This window comes from Notothenia rossii (genome assembly GCF_949606895.1).
Source record: "Notothenia rossii genome assembly, chromosome: 8".
Taxonomy (NCBI): Eukaryota; Metazoa; Chordata; class Actinopteri; order Perciformes; family Nototheniidae; genus Notothenia; species Notothenia rossii.
This window is the reverse complement of record NC_136906.1, coordinates 67086945-67105165: the sequence shown is the minus strand read 5'-3', so window position 1 is coordinate 67105165 and position 18221 is coordinate 67086945. Positions and strand designations below refer to the sequence as shown.

At 41.4% G+C, this 18221-nt stretch overlaps 1 protein-coding gene across 5 annotated transcripts; it reads left to right on the top strand.

The window, feature by feature from the left end:
- The first annotated feature begins 3263 nt into the window (after positions 1-3263).
- snx9b (sorting nexin 9b) lies at positions 3264-17096 on the top strand. 5 transcript variants are annotated; one of them, XM_079645965.1, is made up of 20 exons: positions 3264-3542; positions 4693-4779; positions 5875-5949; positions 6729-6860; positions 7468-7545; positions 8527-8689; positions 10032-10067; positions 11009-11144; positions 11264-11351; positions 11720-11845; positions 11982-12099; positions 12188-12318; positions 12986-13089; positions 13185-13288; positions 13456-13533; positions 13709-13785; positions 14632-14721; positions 15292-15406; positions 15494-15585; positions 15716-17096. In XM_079645965.1, exons 1-20 carry the CDS (start codon positions 3531-3533, stop codon positions 15761-15763), a joined length of 1890 nt encoding a protein of 629 aa, XP_079502091.1. In that variant the 5' UTR covers positions 3264-3530; the 3' UTR covers positions 15764-17096. The 5 variants fall into 5 exon arrangements, with proteins under 5 accessions (XP_079502091.1, XP_079502095.1, XP_079502092.1 ...); XM_079645966.1 differs by having other exon boundaries at positions 3265-3542; positions 11267-11351; XM_079645969.1 differs by lacking the exon at positions 7468-7545.
- The last annotated feature ends 1125 nt before the right edge of the window (positions 17097-18221 follow it).

The following is an 18221-nucleotide window of genomic DNA, read 5'->3' as shown; positions in this document are numbered from 1 at the left end:
GTCTCTGTGAAGTTGGAAATCTTCAAACTGAGCTCACAGTCTGTGTAGAGCTGCCAAAATCCCCTCCTACCCTCCTCCCCCTCCCCCGACACACCTGCGCTGCTAGATGAACTCAAGTGATACGGGAAAAAATGCTCTGTCATTTTGCATTAGCCCTTGTGAACAAAAATGACACGTTGGCTCTGACCTTTTCTGGTTGTTGGGCTATTGATTTATTTTTGTATAGTTTATTCTCAGCGTCAGATCTGCAAGTTGACTGTATTTCATGTCAGAGGTTGGGAAATCATTAGCCTGGTCAAAGATGGCATCCTTATACCCTTCTGTGACTCTCAACGGGCTGTGGGCAGCAGACCTTACCTCCTTACTGCATCCCCTCTAAGCTCCTCAACCCGTTCCACCGGTTCTTACACATGGAGACAAATGAGACCACATAGGTGTTTGAAATATGAGGAGGTGACGAAGAAGTAGCAGGAATGAAAGTTATACCTTAACTTATTTTGGGTTACACACCAGCAGACATTCCAGGTGAGTCATTGTTACATTTCAATTGCTTTTTATACCCCTAACTGAAAGATTAACTGCTTCAGTGCTTTAACATGTACATTGCTTACAAGGCTGCAACTTGAAATGTAAAAGCTGTTGGCCTTTATCTATATTCATCAACTTTCGTCGACTGGATAAGCGTACTCCCAGGCCCCCTCCAGGATCCTTGCGAGAGTAAAAAGCTGATTCGTCGTTCCACGACCAGGAAGGAATCCGCATTGTTCCTCCTCAATCTGAGGTTCGACAATCGGCCTGACCCTCCTTTCGAGTACCTTAGAGTAAACTTTCCCGGGGAGGCTGAGTAGTGTGATGCCTCTGTAATTGGCACACACCCTCTGATCCCCCTTTTTGAAAAGGGGAACCACCACCCCGGTCTGCCACTCCTTTGGTACTGTTTCCGACATCCACGCAACGTTGATGAGACGTGTCAACCATGACAGTCCCTCAACACCCAGAGCCTTCAGCATTTCTGGGCGGATCTCATCCACCCCCGGGGCTTTGCCACTGTGGAGTTGTATGACGACCTCAGTGACCTCCCCTCGAGAGTTTGGTGTTGATCCCCCGTCATACTCAAGCTCTGCCTCTAACATAGAGGGCGGAGTTGTCGGGTTCAGGAGTTCCTCAAAGTGCTCCTTCCAACGCCCTAACACTCCATCAGTTGAGGTCAACAACGGCCCATCCTTACTCTACACAGCTTGGATGGTTCCCTGCTTCCCCCTCCTGAGGTGTCGGACAGTTTTCCAGAACAACTTTGGTGCCGCCCGAAAGTCCTTTTCCATGTCTTCTCCGAACTTCTCCCACACACGCTGCTTTGCCTCGGCCACGGCTGAGGCTGCTGCGCTTCGGGCCTGTCGGTACCTTGCAACTTCCTCGGGAGTCCCCCGGGATAACAAATCCCTGAAGGCCTCTTTCTTCAGTCGGACGGCTTCCCTGTCCACCAGGAGGTTCGAGGGTTACCACCCCTTGAGGCACTTAAGAGCTTGAGACCACAGCTCCCCGCCTACACTTATGAGCATCCTCATGTTCGAACATGGTGTTTGTTATGGCCAATCCATAACTAGCACAGAAGTCCAGTTCAAACCACCACTCCGGTTCAGATCAGGGGGGCCGTTCCTCCCAATCACGCCCCTCCAAGTGTCTCCATCATTGCCCACATGTGCGTTGAATTCTCCCAGCAAGATTAAAGAGTCCCATTTAGGAGCCCCATACAGGACTCTTTCCAGGGTCTCCAAGAAAGCAGTATACTCTGAACTGCAGTTTGGTGCATAAGCACACACAATAGTCAGAGTTTTCCCCCCCATAACCACCAGGCGTAGGGAGGCGACCGTCTCGTCCACTGGGGTAAACTCCAACAACGAAGCACCCAACCGGGGACTTGTGAGTATCCCCACACCCGCCCGGCACCTCACACCTTGAGCAACTCCGGAGAAGAATAGAGTCCAACCCCTATCCAGAAGTAAGGTTTCAGAGCCGACGCTGGGTGTAGAGGTGAGCCCAACCAGATCCAACTGGTAACGCTCCACCTCCCGCACAAGTTCCGGCTCCTTCCCCCACAGAGAGGTGACGTTCCACGTCCCCAAAGCCAGCTTCTGTCGCCCGGGTCTGGTCCGTCGAGACCCTCTGCTTTCACTGACACCCTTCTGGCAGCGCACCCGACCCCATCGCTGTTTCCCGTAGGTGGTGGGCCCGCGGGACGGAGAAGCGGAGGTGTTGCCCACGTTGCCTTTTCGGGCTGTGCCCGGCCGGGCTCCGTGGCAAGCCCGGCCACCAGACGCTCGCCGACGAGTCCTCCTTCTGGGCCTGGCTCCAGAAGGGGACCCCGGGCTTCCTTCGGGCCGGGTATCCTCACTTCTTATTTTTTCTTTCATGAGGTATTTTTCTAAACAATCAAGCCTTTTTAATTTTTGCATTATACAGCAAAGAGATATAAACATGTGAGCTGCACCGAATAAACAGAGAACATTTCACTGCTATTGTTGCTTCGTCTTTCAATGTGAGGTCCAACACTTTGAACAGTATAGATGCATGTACAAAAGGCTATGTGGGCCTTTCTGATCCTGACCACAGTGAACTCATTGGGAGACCCTGCTTGAAATGTAATAGCACATTGAGGCCAGCAGAGGCCGACTGCAGCACAATAAATGAGTTCAGGGTCCCTCCCTTTGAGCCTGTGAGCCAGCTGTGATCTGTCAACAACAATGTCAGAAAACTCACTAGTTGCTGCTTTAAGATTACAAAAATACCACTGGGATCATTTTTTGGACTCAGAAAAAAATCAATTGAACCTAATGTAGTCAGAAAGTATGGACATTGTTGAAATATCTTGGAAAATAAAATATGAACTAATAAAAGGACTGTGTAAAGAAATTAGAATAACAAATGTTAAGTAAAACATTTAGCTGGAATCACTTGGCTATAGCTATAGGCTAATTAATGACAATTATAATAATAATAATTATTATTATTATTATAATAAACAATAGGTCCTATTCATTTGTGTTATTCTTATTTTTAAGTTGATTTTTTGTGATTTTAACATCAACCATTTTCAATGCATATTATTTAGTTATCATGTTTTCTTTATTACTTATATGTATTTTATTTGTGGTTGTATTTTCTATTTGAAAACTAAATGTTGTAGTCATGTCTTGGAGGGCCATGTTGGACGGAGCGACCCTACCTTTCCGGTTTCTCTCGGTGCTGCAGGTCACTCCCTCCGCACTGTCAGCAGCTCTGTGCGCGCTTCAAACTTGAAGCTACACTAACTGGTGCTTTCCTTCCGCCTTTTCAAGGATTTTTGAGTTTTTAATCAACAAACAGTTTTTAGTAATGTGTTGAAGTCTGTGTTTTGCGGCGGATATTCACCGGGAGGAAATACCGTTTCGTCTCCTTTAGTTGAAAAGCAGCGGGGGGAAATGTCCAGCTGAGGATTGGAAAACCTGAAAACCGCAGGGCCTGTTTTGTAATGATTGATCAATGCTTCGACAATGGCGCTTAAGGTACGTCTGACAACTTTTCTGGGCAGTTTAAACGTCCATCCGGGTGTATTGTCTGCCCAAGCTTCCCCTGACAGCTGTATTTTTGCGAATAATGCGGGCTGTGTGGACTTGTTGAAGCACAGAGTTGTAGTTTCTCGCATTGGGTTTACAGTGTACACTTCACTCGATAAGCTATAAAGAGTCAATACTTTGGTGAAGTATCGTGTAATGAACACTTACGACACATCTGTATGCAGTAAATGTGATACAAATGTTTTTGCTATACTACATGGAAAATGTGCCTCATTAAAGAAAGTGTCTTGTGACATTTTACTACCTTTCCAGTGCGGGTCATTTCTTGCCCCGTGGAATGCTGGGAAATGTTGTCTTTAGGGTCTGTATGGCTACGTTCATTCAGTTCGGTATTCAGTGATATTTGATCTTCTTTACCATTAATTGCAGTGTATTAAACATAATAAAGTTAGTTTTAGGAGTATCAATACATTTTCCTAACTAATATGAGTAGGCATGTTGTTGTTATTGCTGTTACAATACAGTAAATCGGTGGGTGGGTCTGAGATTACATCTTTGTGTTTGTGCTACTAGATTCCTACCAACTAAACATAAGCATCCCACTACAAACAAAACATTTAAATTAAATAAAGAAAAATACGAGTCTAGTCTCCAGGATCTATAAATATACAAACAATCTTTCGAAAATGTAATATATTCACCCAAAATGTCTATACTCAAAACTACAGTTTGTGTATGTGAACTACAGCGTAGAGGTATAGGGACCGACAATCAAAATTCATTAAAAATTTTTTTTTAATATGAGTAGGGTTACTGAAAAATCAACTAAGATGCGGAAAAACCAAGTCATATTTAGAATACTATGCACAGTTTTACCCCCCCCCCCCCCCCCCAATGTGGGAGGCTCATGTGTTAACTGAAGGTAATGTGATGGTTCTGACCTTATTTTTGGCTCATACTGGTGTTAAGAATCATCATAACACGCCTAGAAAAACTTGTTTGGCATGTCTCCCTGCCCTAATTTAACTGCAAGAGTTAATATCCAGAGGGTGGTATAAGGTGAGTTTGTGTGTACATGAAAATATATGTTCATCAATTATTATTAAGTATTGCATGTTTTTTTCTTGATTGTGTTCAGGCACAAGTTTTATATGACTTCTCTGCTGAGGTCGGAAACAACGAGTTGACGGTGAAAGAAGGAGAGACTCTCACTATCACTAACAAGGTAAATCTATACCAGCATGCCTCAAACTTCCTTCTGGTTTTTAGCTGTCATTTTTATTTGTATTCAGCTGGTTTGAATGATGTTTCTGTTTTGCAGTCATCATTTAGAATTCTTACTTTTTTATTGATTTATAGTACATTATTTCATCAGATTATAAAGAATGGATCTGCTGTGCTGACACGAAGAGAATAAAACGTTTTTTTATTTAAAAATTTAAAATAGTGACTGAAAGTAAATTTCCTAATCTTTTTATTTTTTTTTAGTTTAAGGGGTTTTTTTCTACCTAAAAGTGTGGTTGAAGTTAGCTATGGTAGCTTTGCGTGATGCCACCTCGGCATATGTATGTTCATGTGACTCTCCTGTAATATTCAAAACCAACAATCCTATAAAGGCCAATCTCACATGATCTCCGATAGTAAATAAACGAGGAGTGTCACAAGCGCGTTTAGAGGAAGGAAAAAAGAGAGCGAGTAAACATGATGTCATTACGGCCAGCCGACAACAGTTCAAAGGTCACACACTGTGTGCTGACCTGCATAGTTTTCTAATCAAAGTCATTCTTAAGCCAATCAGAAACTACTGTATCAGGAAACAGACTGTTTTTTCTCTTCTCTAAATAAACTGATTGTGGAGGAATTTATCCTGGGAGCTTAAGATACTCGTTCAGTTCACCAGCTAATTGTCAGTACTGTAACATGTAATGGCCCGCCTTATTTCCTTAAATGCAATACAAAATAAGAGAAAATTACAACGTTTTTCTGTAGAAATGTTCTTTCTACAGGGTTTCTGCATGCATTTCAAATACTTGATACACTATGACTAAGTATTTCTGTGGCAACAGATCAAACATAGAAACACATTACTCGTAGAAATGTGTCCTTACATCAGACTGAATGAGTCTAGCTATAAATGAAGCTTTCTGTGGATGATTAATTTATCAAAACGGGGTTGGCTTTCACATTTTGTCTTCTGCTATCACCAATTTTTCCCAGTAGTGTGATCTTTTGTTTGCATGTGATTCAAAAACATACCATCTTCTGTCTGCTCCAGGTCTGTTTTGCTAACACACTGTTTTTTGGCCTGGCTCTATTTCAGAATATTGGAGGCGGCTGGATTGAAGCACAGAACTCCAGAGGGGAGGTTGGACTGGTGCCTGAAGACTACATCGAGGTAAGATACACACTTAGTGTACTATGTGTTCTTTCTATATCAAAGTAAAAACAAGGATTTAACAGCACACCCTATCAATGCCACTGTTAGATATCTGCGGTGCTGGACTGTAAACAGTTGGCTGTCTCTTGTGCAAAGCCGAAATCACAACAGGATATGCCTCCTTCAGGGTTTTGCTGATTAGGGGGTTTGTGTTTGTGTGTCCGCTGACTCTGAGCTCATCATGGGGATGTGATTCATGCAGAAGACATTCAGAAAGAGACAGAGGGTTTAAAAAGTAAAGTCTGTGAAGTCTTTTAAAGAGTTTTGCCTCACTGAAACATCTAACAATGTACGATGTCTGTTTGCCACAGATTTTGATATTATCTTTCCGCTTTACTGAGCATACACGCTCATGTGGATGTGTGTGCTTGTCTGACCTTAAATTACTTCTCCAGCTTTTCCCAGACTGTTCATAAAAACACTCTGATCCCAATTGCACTTGTTGTTTATGCTTCATCTAAGGTCACAGTCTGTTTCTCTAGAAAAACAAATCATTTCACTGCTCTCTACTGGTCTACTGGCAGATGTCGATGGCCATTGCTATCATGACACATTTTGGATAAAGCCCAGTTTGCAAACCCAGGGAATGCCAATGAGACGGGATCACATAACCACTGAAGAATGTACCTTTGAAAGTCTTGAAATCGCTATGGAATATCTGGATGGGTTTTCCTAAAGGGACTGTTTTCTCACTCTCCCTCTGTCTTTTTCTCTTTTTTGTTTTGTTAAATGTGTAGTTTGGTGGTAAGGGAGTACCGTCGTTCCCAGCAGCAGGACCTCCAGCACCTACTCCAAATGTTGGGGCTGTTACTCAAGACCTGTCCATCTTTGATTCCTACGCTCCCACAGCAGCACCTGCACAAAACCAGGTAATGCTATTTTGTATTTGGCTATTTTCTGACCTTTATTTAGAGTTGTAGATTAAGATACAGCCATACTGTAACTTCCCTAATTTCAGCCACCATCAGTAGAGAAGTTAACCCAAATACCTTTACATCGATAACACCTCAACGATCACCTTCCTATTTGTCCGCTCAATCAATGTATGTGTATGTGATGAAGTTGAAGAAAAAGCAGAAGTGAGTGATGACAGAGTTTTGCTGATGTCTGTGCAGCTTGTGAGAACCCCAGAGATGCAGAAGTGAAAGCAGCTGCTGTGGAAGATATTAATCGATGTGGTACATGTCATTTATAACTCAGTTTTAGCTCTAGTGAAAAACTGTGGAACTAGTGAAATGTGTTTTTTAACAGGCAGGAAGTTCTACTACTGTGAGCGTACTGCTGGGTCAGTAGAAATGTGTGCACAGTAAGGGGTTGAGTCAAGGCAGGAAATGTGTCAGCCATTATGCCTCATGCTCTCCCTCTCTCACCCTAACTCACACATCCACATCCATCATCACGTTAACCCATCCCATGCCGAGTGTAACCCTTCCCTGCTGGCGCTTTGTGATGATGTCGCCTTCTTTTCCCCTCAAGGTGGATGCTGGGGTCTTAGGTCCCCAGCCGGACACCCCCGACACCCCAGTTTCCCCCTACCTTTCGTCCCCTGATGAGGTAACCGCCTCATCGTAGGGGTGGTGGAAAAAAAACTTTACCCCCCCCCCCCCCCCCCCACTCATACTGCCTGCATAAGCATGATCTCACACTCTCCGTGCAACTTGCTCCACTCACGCCTCCAATCGATCTCCACGCCCTTTATATTATTACCTTTGAGTAAATTATGAATCAGCACTACAGGGAATCTGAAACATAAAGATCTTCGTATCTCACATATAATTGGCGAATGACACAGATGAATCATAAGAGCACAACACAAACATTTCCTCCAGATGATCATGAAAAATCATACAAATATTCTCTACATTGTGATATATTTGTGTACAGTAAAGGTGCTGTTAAATCTGAAAAATGCTGTGTTCTCCTGTGCTCATTTGTCATTGCAGCATTTTTTGGTGGAAATAATGGTTGATTATTTACAGTATTTTTCTGTGTGCATGATGTCTTTTTTTTTTAAGTGACTTTGCACTATTTCTGTGTTCAGACAGCTTAGTAGTTTGTTAGCATTAACCTACAAAGGGCACACATACATGTTTGCATGCCTGTGCACACAAGTTCTCATAGTGGTTCACAATATGGCGGCACCGCAAGCACGGCATGCAGTTGCATTTTCATCTTGTAAGCGCTGTTCAAACGAATGTGTGTGAGGACTTGAGAGTGGTGGTGTGTATGCAAATTCAACACCGTAAGTGAGTTTCTTTTTTCAAGTCTGCAGCTTCTTGCCTTTAGAGTTTCTGCACGTGTTCAACAGAATATACAAACTCATAAAATGTTCCCTGTTAGAGGCCAGATCGCATCAGGTGTTTGAAAAAGCATGTTGTTTAAATACTTCTGTCAGCGTCTCATTAAACAGACTCTAAACTTGCCCGGACCCTCCTCTGTGTTCGCTCCCCCTTCTCCCTCTCCCCCTCTCCCCCTCTCCCTCTTCATGCTTGTCATTCTTTCGTCCCTCACATTTTCTCTCTCCGTCTCTTGCAGGCGAGTAACGGTAATGATCCCTGGTCGGTGTGGAACGCGGACCCCTCGGGGGGCTCCAACAATAACTGGGCGGCCAATCCAGAGGGCACCCAGACTGGGAAGAGCCCTGCAGAGCCTTGGGGCAGCACACCACAGGGCCACCCTCAGGCGTACCAGGGCCCAGGTAAGAACAGCTTTCAGTTGAAAACCATGATTAGCCTGATGTCAAAAACACAACACGTGTCAGCAGAGGAAAGCCACTGCCCATTAGCTTGTGCTATTTATAAATGCTAACTTTCATTCTTGTGGTTGGGATTACATTAACTACTCAGCATTGCTATTTAAAACCTCAATGATCATTTCAAGAAATGAAGACTATGCTGCCTCTGCTTTCTTCTCTGTTGACCTGTGTTTACTCCCTAATGCTTAACAAGATTATTTGTAATGTATTTTGATCTAGGTTTTATAAGGTAACAGCCATAATGATCCGGAAATTCTGGTGCTAAAACTTCGATTTGAGCTTTTTATTGTGATTGCATGCATGGGAAGGTCACACTTAGCTTTATTGTCTTGTTAAACAGTTTATGCTTACTTTTATTTTAAACTGTAGTTCTGGGGAAATAATATATGGCTGTATTAAATATGGTTGTTATAGAAAGCCAAGACTTACTGCTGACTTAAATTCAGCAAATAATAATGAAAACTCTTAATAATAAGAAAGCTTGTGTAGTATTGGATAAAGTGGCTACACCCCCCACTCTTCAGTGTTAGAGTACACCTTATGTATGTTTTTAGATTTTTCGTCCCATAGTTTCCCAGAGATGTGGTAATACTGTATGTCTTTGTTTGGGGGGAAATAAAAGAGATCCTATAGTTAATATGTGAGAACAGTGAGATTATCTGCAACTATAACACGTGTCTTTTTTGTAAAACAGAAGATGTTTTCAAATGTGCTTGGGGCTTTGCTTTTTATGTTAACTAGGAAGATTATAAAAACCCATGGGGAAGTAAACGTCAAGTTGTCGTGGCAAATGATTCTTAAAATCACCTTCTCTAAAGTGCAATATAAAAGAAGAGTCTTTATATTCAGGACGGTACTGTTTCCTTTCCTTCAACTCAACCCAATACTAAGTGAAATACTTGAGAATATACAGATAACGTTCTGATATAAAACTCCAGGCAGTTCCGTCCAGCATATATTATTAAAATGAAAACATTTCATCCAGCTCTTTACAGATTTAAAGTGACGTTAACTCCCAGACATGTTTCTGCTCAGTCGCCTGTCTCCGGCCACTCCCTTCACAGAGACACACGTGGACAGAGAAACCAAATCATGACTCTGTTATTGCCAGACTATGGAAAAGTGAACCTCACTCCTGACTCAGAAGGACAGATTACTTGACAAGTTTTTTGTCCGTTTTCAATTTTTTATTTTCCACTTGTTATTGTAGAAATAGAACTGACTGGTGGAATAAATGACAAGAAGAAATAACAGGCTTTTTTCCTTCCTTTCTTTCCCGCCAAAGACATCTACCCATATCCTTACCTTATCGATTACACAGGTATCCCGTGCATCGCCTGCTGGAAGCTTTTCTTTTGATTTGTGTGTGGACTGGTCAAAAGTGCTCATGAAGAGAATTTCCAGCAAATAGTTGAGAATGATTTGAATCCCTAAAAGGCATGTGTGTGTGAGGCATCAATTTTTACTTTGATATTAACACTTTATTAACCTCATTGTGATTTTGGAAAGTGTCAGCTGTGACTTGAGGAGTGTGACTAGGTTATGTTGCTCTTCTGATACATGTTGTGGTAAAACCTTTTGAATTTTTCAGACTTTTGTCGTGACTGCAATTTTTATGATTGGTTTCATAATGTCTCACAGCATGTCTGCACTACCAAAAACAGAGAGCAGTAACGGAAGATAGGATAAAGTTGTTAAAAGGAGGTTTAAAGCTTAGGTCAGTGTACATGCTTACAGTTTAGCTTGTGATGCATGTTATTAAATCACAAACATTACGTGTGTCTGATAGCTTTTAGTTGAGTGCTGCATGCCTTTGAGCTAGTGCAACTGCATTCATAGCCTCTGGAAAAATATCTTTGTAATTTTTTCAATGTTCAAGACCACGGAGATACGATAAGCTGAGTATTCATGAAATGAAATAAGAAACCCATATCACATTAATATATTCCACATCTAGATAATCTAGATAACATTAAGTAGACTCATTCTGCAGCGTGTAATTTTCTCTACCCAACACAACAGTGATTTTAAGAATTTGACTAATAAACTGGGTGGAACATTTTAATGTCCATTCCTGCTAGTTTTAATTGTTATAATAGAGCGAAAACTATTTTCTTCTATTACAAATGGCTATTGATCTTCCCCCGAAGCTTCTAATACTCAGTTAGCTTCTTGTATATGTACATGTTGTACAGTAGGGTTATTGAATTTGTATTGTGTGTGCCTAAAACACAACCAACATGTGCGTGTATCTGCCCTCAGGAGCGGAGTTTGATGAGTGGGACGATGAGTGGGATGACAAGTCCACCACAGGATACCCTGAGTCAGAATCTGGAGACGGCGGAGCGATGCAGAGAGGAGGAGTGCATGCGTCTTCAATGAAAATATCCCTCAACAAGTAAGACTCAATAGGCTGTAAGACACAAGGCTTTAGATTCCTGAGCTCTATGCACAATGTATTGAAGCAGCAAAACAGCGTCGTCATGGTGAATATTCAAACTTTCCTTTCTCTTTGAGCAGGTTTCCTGGCTTCTCCAAGAATGGTCCAGAGCTCTACCTCCTGTGCAAGCAGCTCGCTAAGAGCAAAGAGAGGCTGCCAATCTATGTAGGTTACCTCTAAATACATCTAAATAAACTAAAAGCCATATGCTGGATCATAACACATGAAAAGCACAATTTGTTTCGGTGTGTGGCGCAGTGGGTTGTGCGTTGGTGTTCAATCAGGTTCAAACCCCACTGCAGTCAGCAGGTCTTTGTGTCCCTGAGACACTTCACCTCAAATTGCTCCTGTGGGGATTGTCCACAGTATTGAGTATGTAACTCGCTTTGGATAAAAGCGTCTAACAAGTAACATGTAATGTAATGTTTCATTAGTCTCATAGCTTGGAATTCAGTTTTTTCCAGTGTGAATGTATGTTTGACTGCCATTAAATGAAGAGTCGCAGGTATCTAGACCTTTTGTTTTCTGCTCAGGTTGGTGAAGTGGGTCCGGTGTGGTCTTACCCAGACACTCAGCTAGACTGCGTGGTGGCTGATCCCAAGAAAGGTTCAAAATTGTACGGGCTCAAGAGCTACATCGAGTACCAAATCATACCCAATGTAAGTGTCCAGAATAATCTAATCATTGTTTTTACATATTCAGTGAAATAAGCTGGATAAATATGGTTAATATAATGAAAAGAAGTTACGTTTATACGCCAACCAGTGTCTTTAACTCTATGTTATTGGTTTGCAGACCACAAACCGAACTGTCAATCACAGATACAAGCACTTTGATTGGCTGTATGAGAGGCTGCTGGACAAATTTGGGTCTGCTATCCCCATCCCCTCTTTACCCGACAAGCAGGTGACAGGTGAGAGACTCTGGGACTGACACCAAGAGTAAAATTGCTTACGACAACATAAGTACATCATCTTTATCTTTTCTCCCCTCTGTTCCAGGGCGGTTTGAGGAAGAGTTCATCAAGATGCGTATGGAGCGGTTGCAGGGCTGGATGACCAGGATGTGCAGGCACCCGGTCGTTTCCTGCAGTGATGTGTTCCAGACTTTCCTCACCTACAAGGACGAGAAGGTATGCTTTTGCTCCTCCATTTCTCAAAAGATCTGTATCTCTAAGATTGTATTATTGAAGGATTGGAAGGCCCTACTTTGAAATTCTTGAAACTCAAAGTGGGGATTCTGTTTTTTGCTTAAAGGTCATCTATTATTCAAAATCCACTTGTTCATGTCTTTTATACATATACATGTGTCCCCTCTGTGTGAAGAGATTCTGGAAGTTTCAGGAAAAAAGATTCTCTCACTTTTAGTCCTTAACCATTTATATAAAAACCTGTCTGAAAATGAGCTGATCAGATTTTGGCTTCACTTTATGATGTCATAACGTTTTTTTGGCTTGTGTAACCATTAGCCAATCACCAACCAAGGTAACCCCCCCCCCTCCACCTTATCAACTGAATCTCCTCCTGGAGCACCATTGTGTTCTTTTTAACCAAACATCTCTCAGAGGGGCGTGGGGAGGGGCTCCTTATTTTCATCTGAAGTATCAGACACAGAATCAGCACTTTTGAAACAGGGCTGAAACAGAGGGGATTATGGGATGCTGCAATGCATGATCTGTTTGGTGTTTCAAGTCAAACACTTGGGAGACATGTTTATAATATATCCGAGAACTATAATATATTTATGAAAAAGAGTATAATAGGGGACCTTTAATTAAAATGAGGGATTCTTTGGTACAGGACTGGAAAACAGGGAAAAGAAAAGCAGAGAAGGATGAGACGGTAGGAGTGATGATCTTCACCACGATAGAGCCGGAAGCTGCGGACCTGGATCCTGCTGAAGTGTAAGTTAAAATCAAACTTTAAAACCGCTGTAAATAGTCAAATAAACACACTGAATAAGCACTGACATTAAGTGTGCCCCCCCCCCCGTCCACAGGGAGCAGAAATGTGAGCAGTTCAGCAGGTTCACCAAAGCGATGGATGACGGGGTAAAGGAGATCCTCACCGTGGGCAACGAGCACTGGAAGAGATGTACAGGCCGTACGTAAACACTGTCCTGAAGCTAAATAAATGTTTTACCATACACAGGCCAAACATTCATTTAGTCCTTTAATTACTGTTTGTATTAACAATGGATCATTGTGTTGAGTATTTTGTGAACTCGAGACACAATTCCTTCACACAGTGTCGTTTATTTCCCTCCACAGCTTTGCCGAAAGAGTACCAAAGAATCGGCAAAGCCTTCCAAAACCTCTCCTCTGTTTTCACCAGCAGTGGATACCAAGGTACTGCAATAAATACCAATACAACTACTTTGAATGAGAACCCAAGAAATTCAATGGTAGAAGCAGAATTAGATACTGCCTACTATGCAGGAAGTCCTGGCAGGGAAGTATGCTTTGAAACAAATTGGCACACGGAAACACGTGTGATGACATTTTAACATTTTAACCCCTTCAGGCGAGTCGACCCTGACTGACGCCATGACGGCAGCGGGCAAGACATACGAAGAGATCGCTCAGATGGTAGCAGAGCAGGTACTTAATACTATTATTAGAAGTCTTGTGTTTCCTTTGCCTGTCTTGAATAATGTCTTCCACTTGTTTCCCCTCAGGAAAGGCCTCTCTTTCCTCAAAGGTCTTAGAGTTCCCTTTCTGCGTCTTTCTCAACTACATTGTTTTGTGTTAACTCTATCAATAACCTTAATATCTCGCAATGTCTGAACATTTCCCACTTGCGGTCAGTGTTTACTTCCTGTTTGTGGCGTTTTAATGCCCCCTTTAACCTAGCGTCCTGTTCTTAAAGACCTGTATCTGGAAGGGAAGAAGCTAAGGGCAAATTCATATCTAGTGTTTCCTAAATCTAGTTCCTACACTATTTGTGGCTTTCAGACTGTTCTATGTAGTCTGATTGGTGTGTGATCAAATCAAACTTGGGACTTTTTGATAACCATGCAGCTTTGAGAGGGAGGAATCATCTGGTAAGCTCATGTTGCTTCGGACTCTTTTTCTCAGATCTCTCTGTGATAGAGATTGAAGCGTAAAACAATGCTGTGTAACTGCTTTAATTCTGCACACAGTATTTACTTGATCAATTCTTGAAAAAGGCAATAAAGTAGTTGTTGATCCGTATTACCATATGAAAGAAATGTGGATATTTTAGCTAAATATTTGTGTTCTTGTAAAGAGAATCTGCACTATTCTAAACTTGAATCTCGCTTTAGGTAAGAGGCCGGTTTGTTGAATTGAAACATTTGGGAAGTTGCTCCTTTGACATAATGTCTTCCTGTTTTTTCTTATCACTTTCAAGGCTTTGTTATTTCCTGTTTTTGATTTATGGTGACATTCATCTTTATTTTGTCTCTTTCTTTGCTCCCGTCACAGCCCAAGAAAGACCTCCACTTTGTCATGGAGACCAACAATGAATATAAAGGTCTTCTTGGATGCTTCCCGGACACAATCGGAGTCCATAAGGTGAGCTGGGAAAAAGTCACATAAGGATCATTAGAACAAATATATATATATTTAGACAGGAGCCAGCTTTTAAGAAATATATCTATATTATTATATGCATATATGAGGAAAAAGTCTCATATATTTTTATAGAATAGACCATTTCCTATTTTGTTTGTTTCCTAAACTGTTATGCGAGGAAGTGATGTTACAGATTATGATGCTTCAGTGACTTCCTGTTTACATTTTGTACTGCTTTTCATTGCACAACCGTACAGAGGAGGAGCTTATTCACACACTATTAAGGCGAATTAGGTAAGGCTAATTCTAAACTGTGCAACTTTATTTGCTACACCCCTCATTTAGAAAGTAGTTTATCAGCTAAAAGCTCAATAAGTACTTAAACATTTTGTAACTGATTTTTAAATATCTGGTGGAACCCAGTCCAGAAAATACCAGTGTAGTGAACATGCAAAACTTATATTTTACTTATCTTTTAATTTCTTATGCTAGTAAGTTTAATGGTCTTTTGTCTTCTTACAATATCTCTGAAGACTCTTAGATTGTGTTTTATTTGTTTGATTCTTACAGGCAGCCATAGACAAAGTGAAGGAGGGTGACAAGCTGGTGGCCACCAGTAAGATCACCCCTCAGGACAAAGTGACCATGGCTAAGCGCGTCAGCACCATGTCGTACGCATTACAAGGTAACACGCTCACTCAGAATCACTGAAGCGCTGGAGGTTATTCTCACAGGTATCTGACATCTGGTTTCCCCTCTGCGTCTCCCACAGCTGAGATGAACCACTTCCATAGCAACCGTATCTATGACTACAACAGGGTCATGCAGTTGTACTTGGAAGAGCAAGTCAAGTTTTACGAGACGGTAAAGCATTTGAATCGTCTATCTAACAGAGTAAACTGGAGTCTGTAACAGTTTGTGTTGCCTTATCACCTGGGGTGTAGCTGCCGGCCTTTTGTATTCATGCTAGTCTTTTCTTCTTTTGAATCCACAGATTGCTACAAAGCTGAGAGAAGCACACAGTCAGTTCACTACCATGTGAGAGCCTTCAGTCTGGCACTACAAAGAAAGAAGAGTTAAACCAGCTCAACATCCAAAATATCCTTGCTTACACTGCATACTTTCCCCTACTGTTAATTTAAATGTCACTTCTTTCTTTTCTCTCACTCTTACCTCATCTCTTGCTTTACTGCTCTTGCCAACCGTCCCTGCTCATGGTGTTACATTCGTCAGAGCCCTCAGATGTAAATGGACCGTTGATGCGCGTGTGCAGCAGCTGACACTTATTTTAGGGCCTGCATTGATAGCAGAATAAGACACACTTGTTACACACACACTTTTCCTTTGTCCTGGCCTGCAGCTTATACAGGAAAGTAAAAGTGCTACATTGATTTGAGTTTCTGTAATCTGAAGTTTTGTGAGGTGCCAACATGCCTGTGCTCACAGTTGATTTTAAATCAATACTCTACCATAATGTTATTAGTGGTAAAGATAAGATATCCACTTGTTTCCTATACAGAAAACAAAGCCATCCTTTCTGAAAGCAGCGTTGCCAATGAATCAGAGATTTACTGTCTTTTTTCCCCCCGGTATTTTAATATGTTTTGCCTCTAAATAGTACCGTTAAGATTTGAAAAAGTCAGCACATCTTTGATGAAAGCAGTGGAGCTTTTTTATGAATCCTAGTCTTGTAAGAGTTGTCAAAGCCCAGAGTGTGGGTCCTCTGTATGTCCACTGCTGGCACTCCCTAGCCCCCTTTCATCCTGCACTTCCTCAAAAGCTAACAGGAAGCTCCACCCCCTTCCTGTTTGGACCACGTGCCTTGCCCCCTTTGAGGGAAATATAAATGGTTGACTTGGCTGCCCCCCCCCCCCAGCCTGCGTACCATGACTCTGCAGTTTACATTTCAGGAGAGAAGACAAAATGTAGGATGTTGATACGTAAGTTGGGGTTCATGATTGAAAGCGTTTAAAGGACATTAACCTCCTTCTTTCTCGCTCCATGTTCTTCTGAAGAATATCTGTCCTTAACCATTTTATGGTGTTTTATATGAAGGTGTAGCAGCGATGTTAGCTGTAAGAATCTGTACTATAAGTAGAGTTTGGGGCGAAGCCATGGATTATGTCTTGTTTGCAGTTTTGCTTTGTTTTCACCACCCAGTTTGCAATCAGTCTCTAATCATGTTCACGCTTTGTTTTCTTATCACTTGATACCTGAAAAATATGCATATATATATAAATATATTCTATATCTGACCTATCAGGTGCTTCTTGTCCCTGAGATACTATTTTATGTATAGGAGTATTTGCAATACTGTGTAACTCAGAGAGGAGCAGAAATTCTGTTTGATTTATTAAACAATGATTTGTACTCATTGGGAGTTTCTTTGTGTGTTTTTGAAAGGAACCTTGTCTTGTTCTCTGCACACCACACACACTCTGAATAACTCACAGTGAAGCCCTTATTCGCTTTAGCAGCTTCTTGCGTAGAGATGGATAGGAATGAGAATGAGTCGGCAGCCTGTGTGAAGGGTCAAAGAGTGTGTTTGTGCACTCTTGTAGTTGGGCAAGTGAAAGAGCCCTTTTACCCCACGTACAGCTCTCTGCCCCCATCAGGTGCAGCTGGATGTTGAGGCCACATAATGTAGGATTTCATGCACCACACAGTACATGCATTCTCAATATTCTTTGTGTGTGTGTTTAGCTGTTAGGGCTTCTAAGCTTGGAGCAATAAGACAAATACTCTCATACTGAGTGTGTCAAATATTTGTTTTATATTTACCATAGTTTAAAATGAACTGACCTGCAGTTTTCTTCCTGTATCCTTCAGCCCACATTTGACCTCTGCTCAAAACATGACCGCTAAATTAGCAGAAACCTGCCAATAGGCAAAAGGTCTCTGGAGACCCATGCCTGGAGCAATTTGAATGTAAGTAACACTCACTGGATGCCACAGATAAACAGCAGTGTGTGTACTGTATGATTAGAGTTATCTCTTATTTCCACATATCAGAAATGTCCCCACTGTTTCTTAACAGAGTGATCTTGTAGACAAAAAAAGTTTTTTATATATTCAATTGTGTCACTTGCGTCACATTCTGTCAGTAAGGAAGTGAGCAATTATTTACCAAAGTAAATATATTCATTTTTTACTTTTATTGCTAAATATTCTGTTCATTAATGGATAAATAATTTGGTTTACAAATGATTACAAATCTTACAATTATGATAAGCAAAGCAACAATGAAAATGACTTAAGGTTATTTAAATGGTTGCAAATTAACTTTTTGTCAATCCACAAGTTGAGTAATCTTCTAATTGTAACAGCTGTATTTACTACAAGTAGTTTAATTTATAACAAATGATCATATTTTAGTAGCCCTTTATATGTTTTGTGTGCAGAAAAAATAGAAGTAAAGTTCTTAGAGCTGTCAGACAAATGTAGCGAAATAAAAATGTACAAATTTGTCTCTGCATTGTAGTGATGTAGAAGTAAAAATG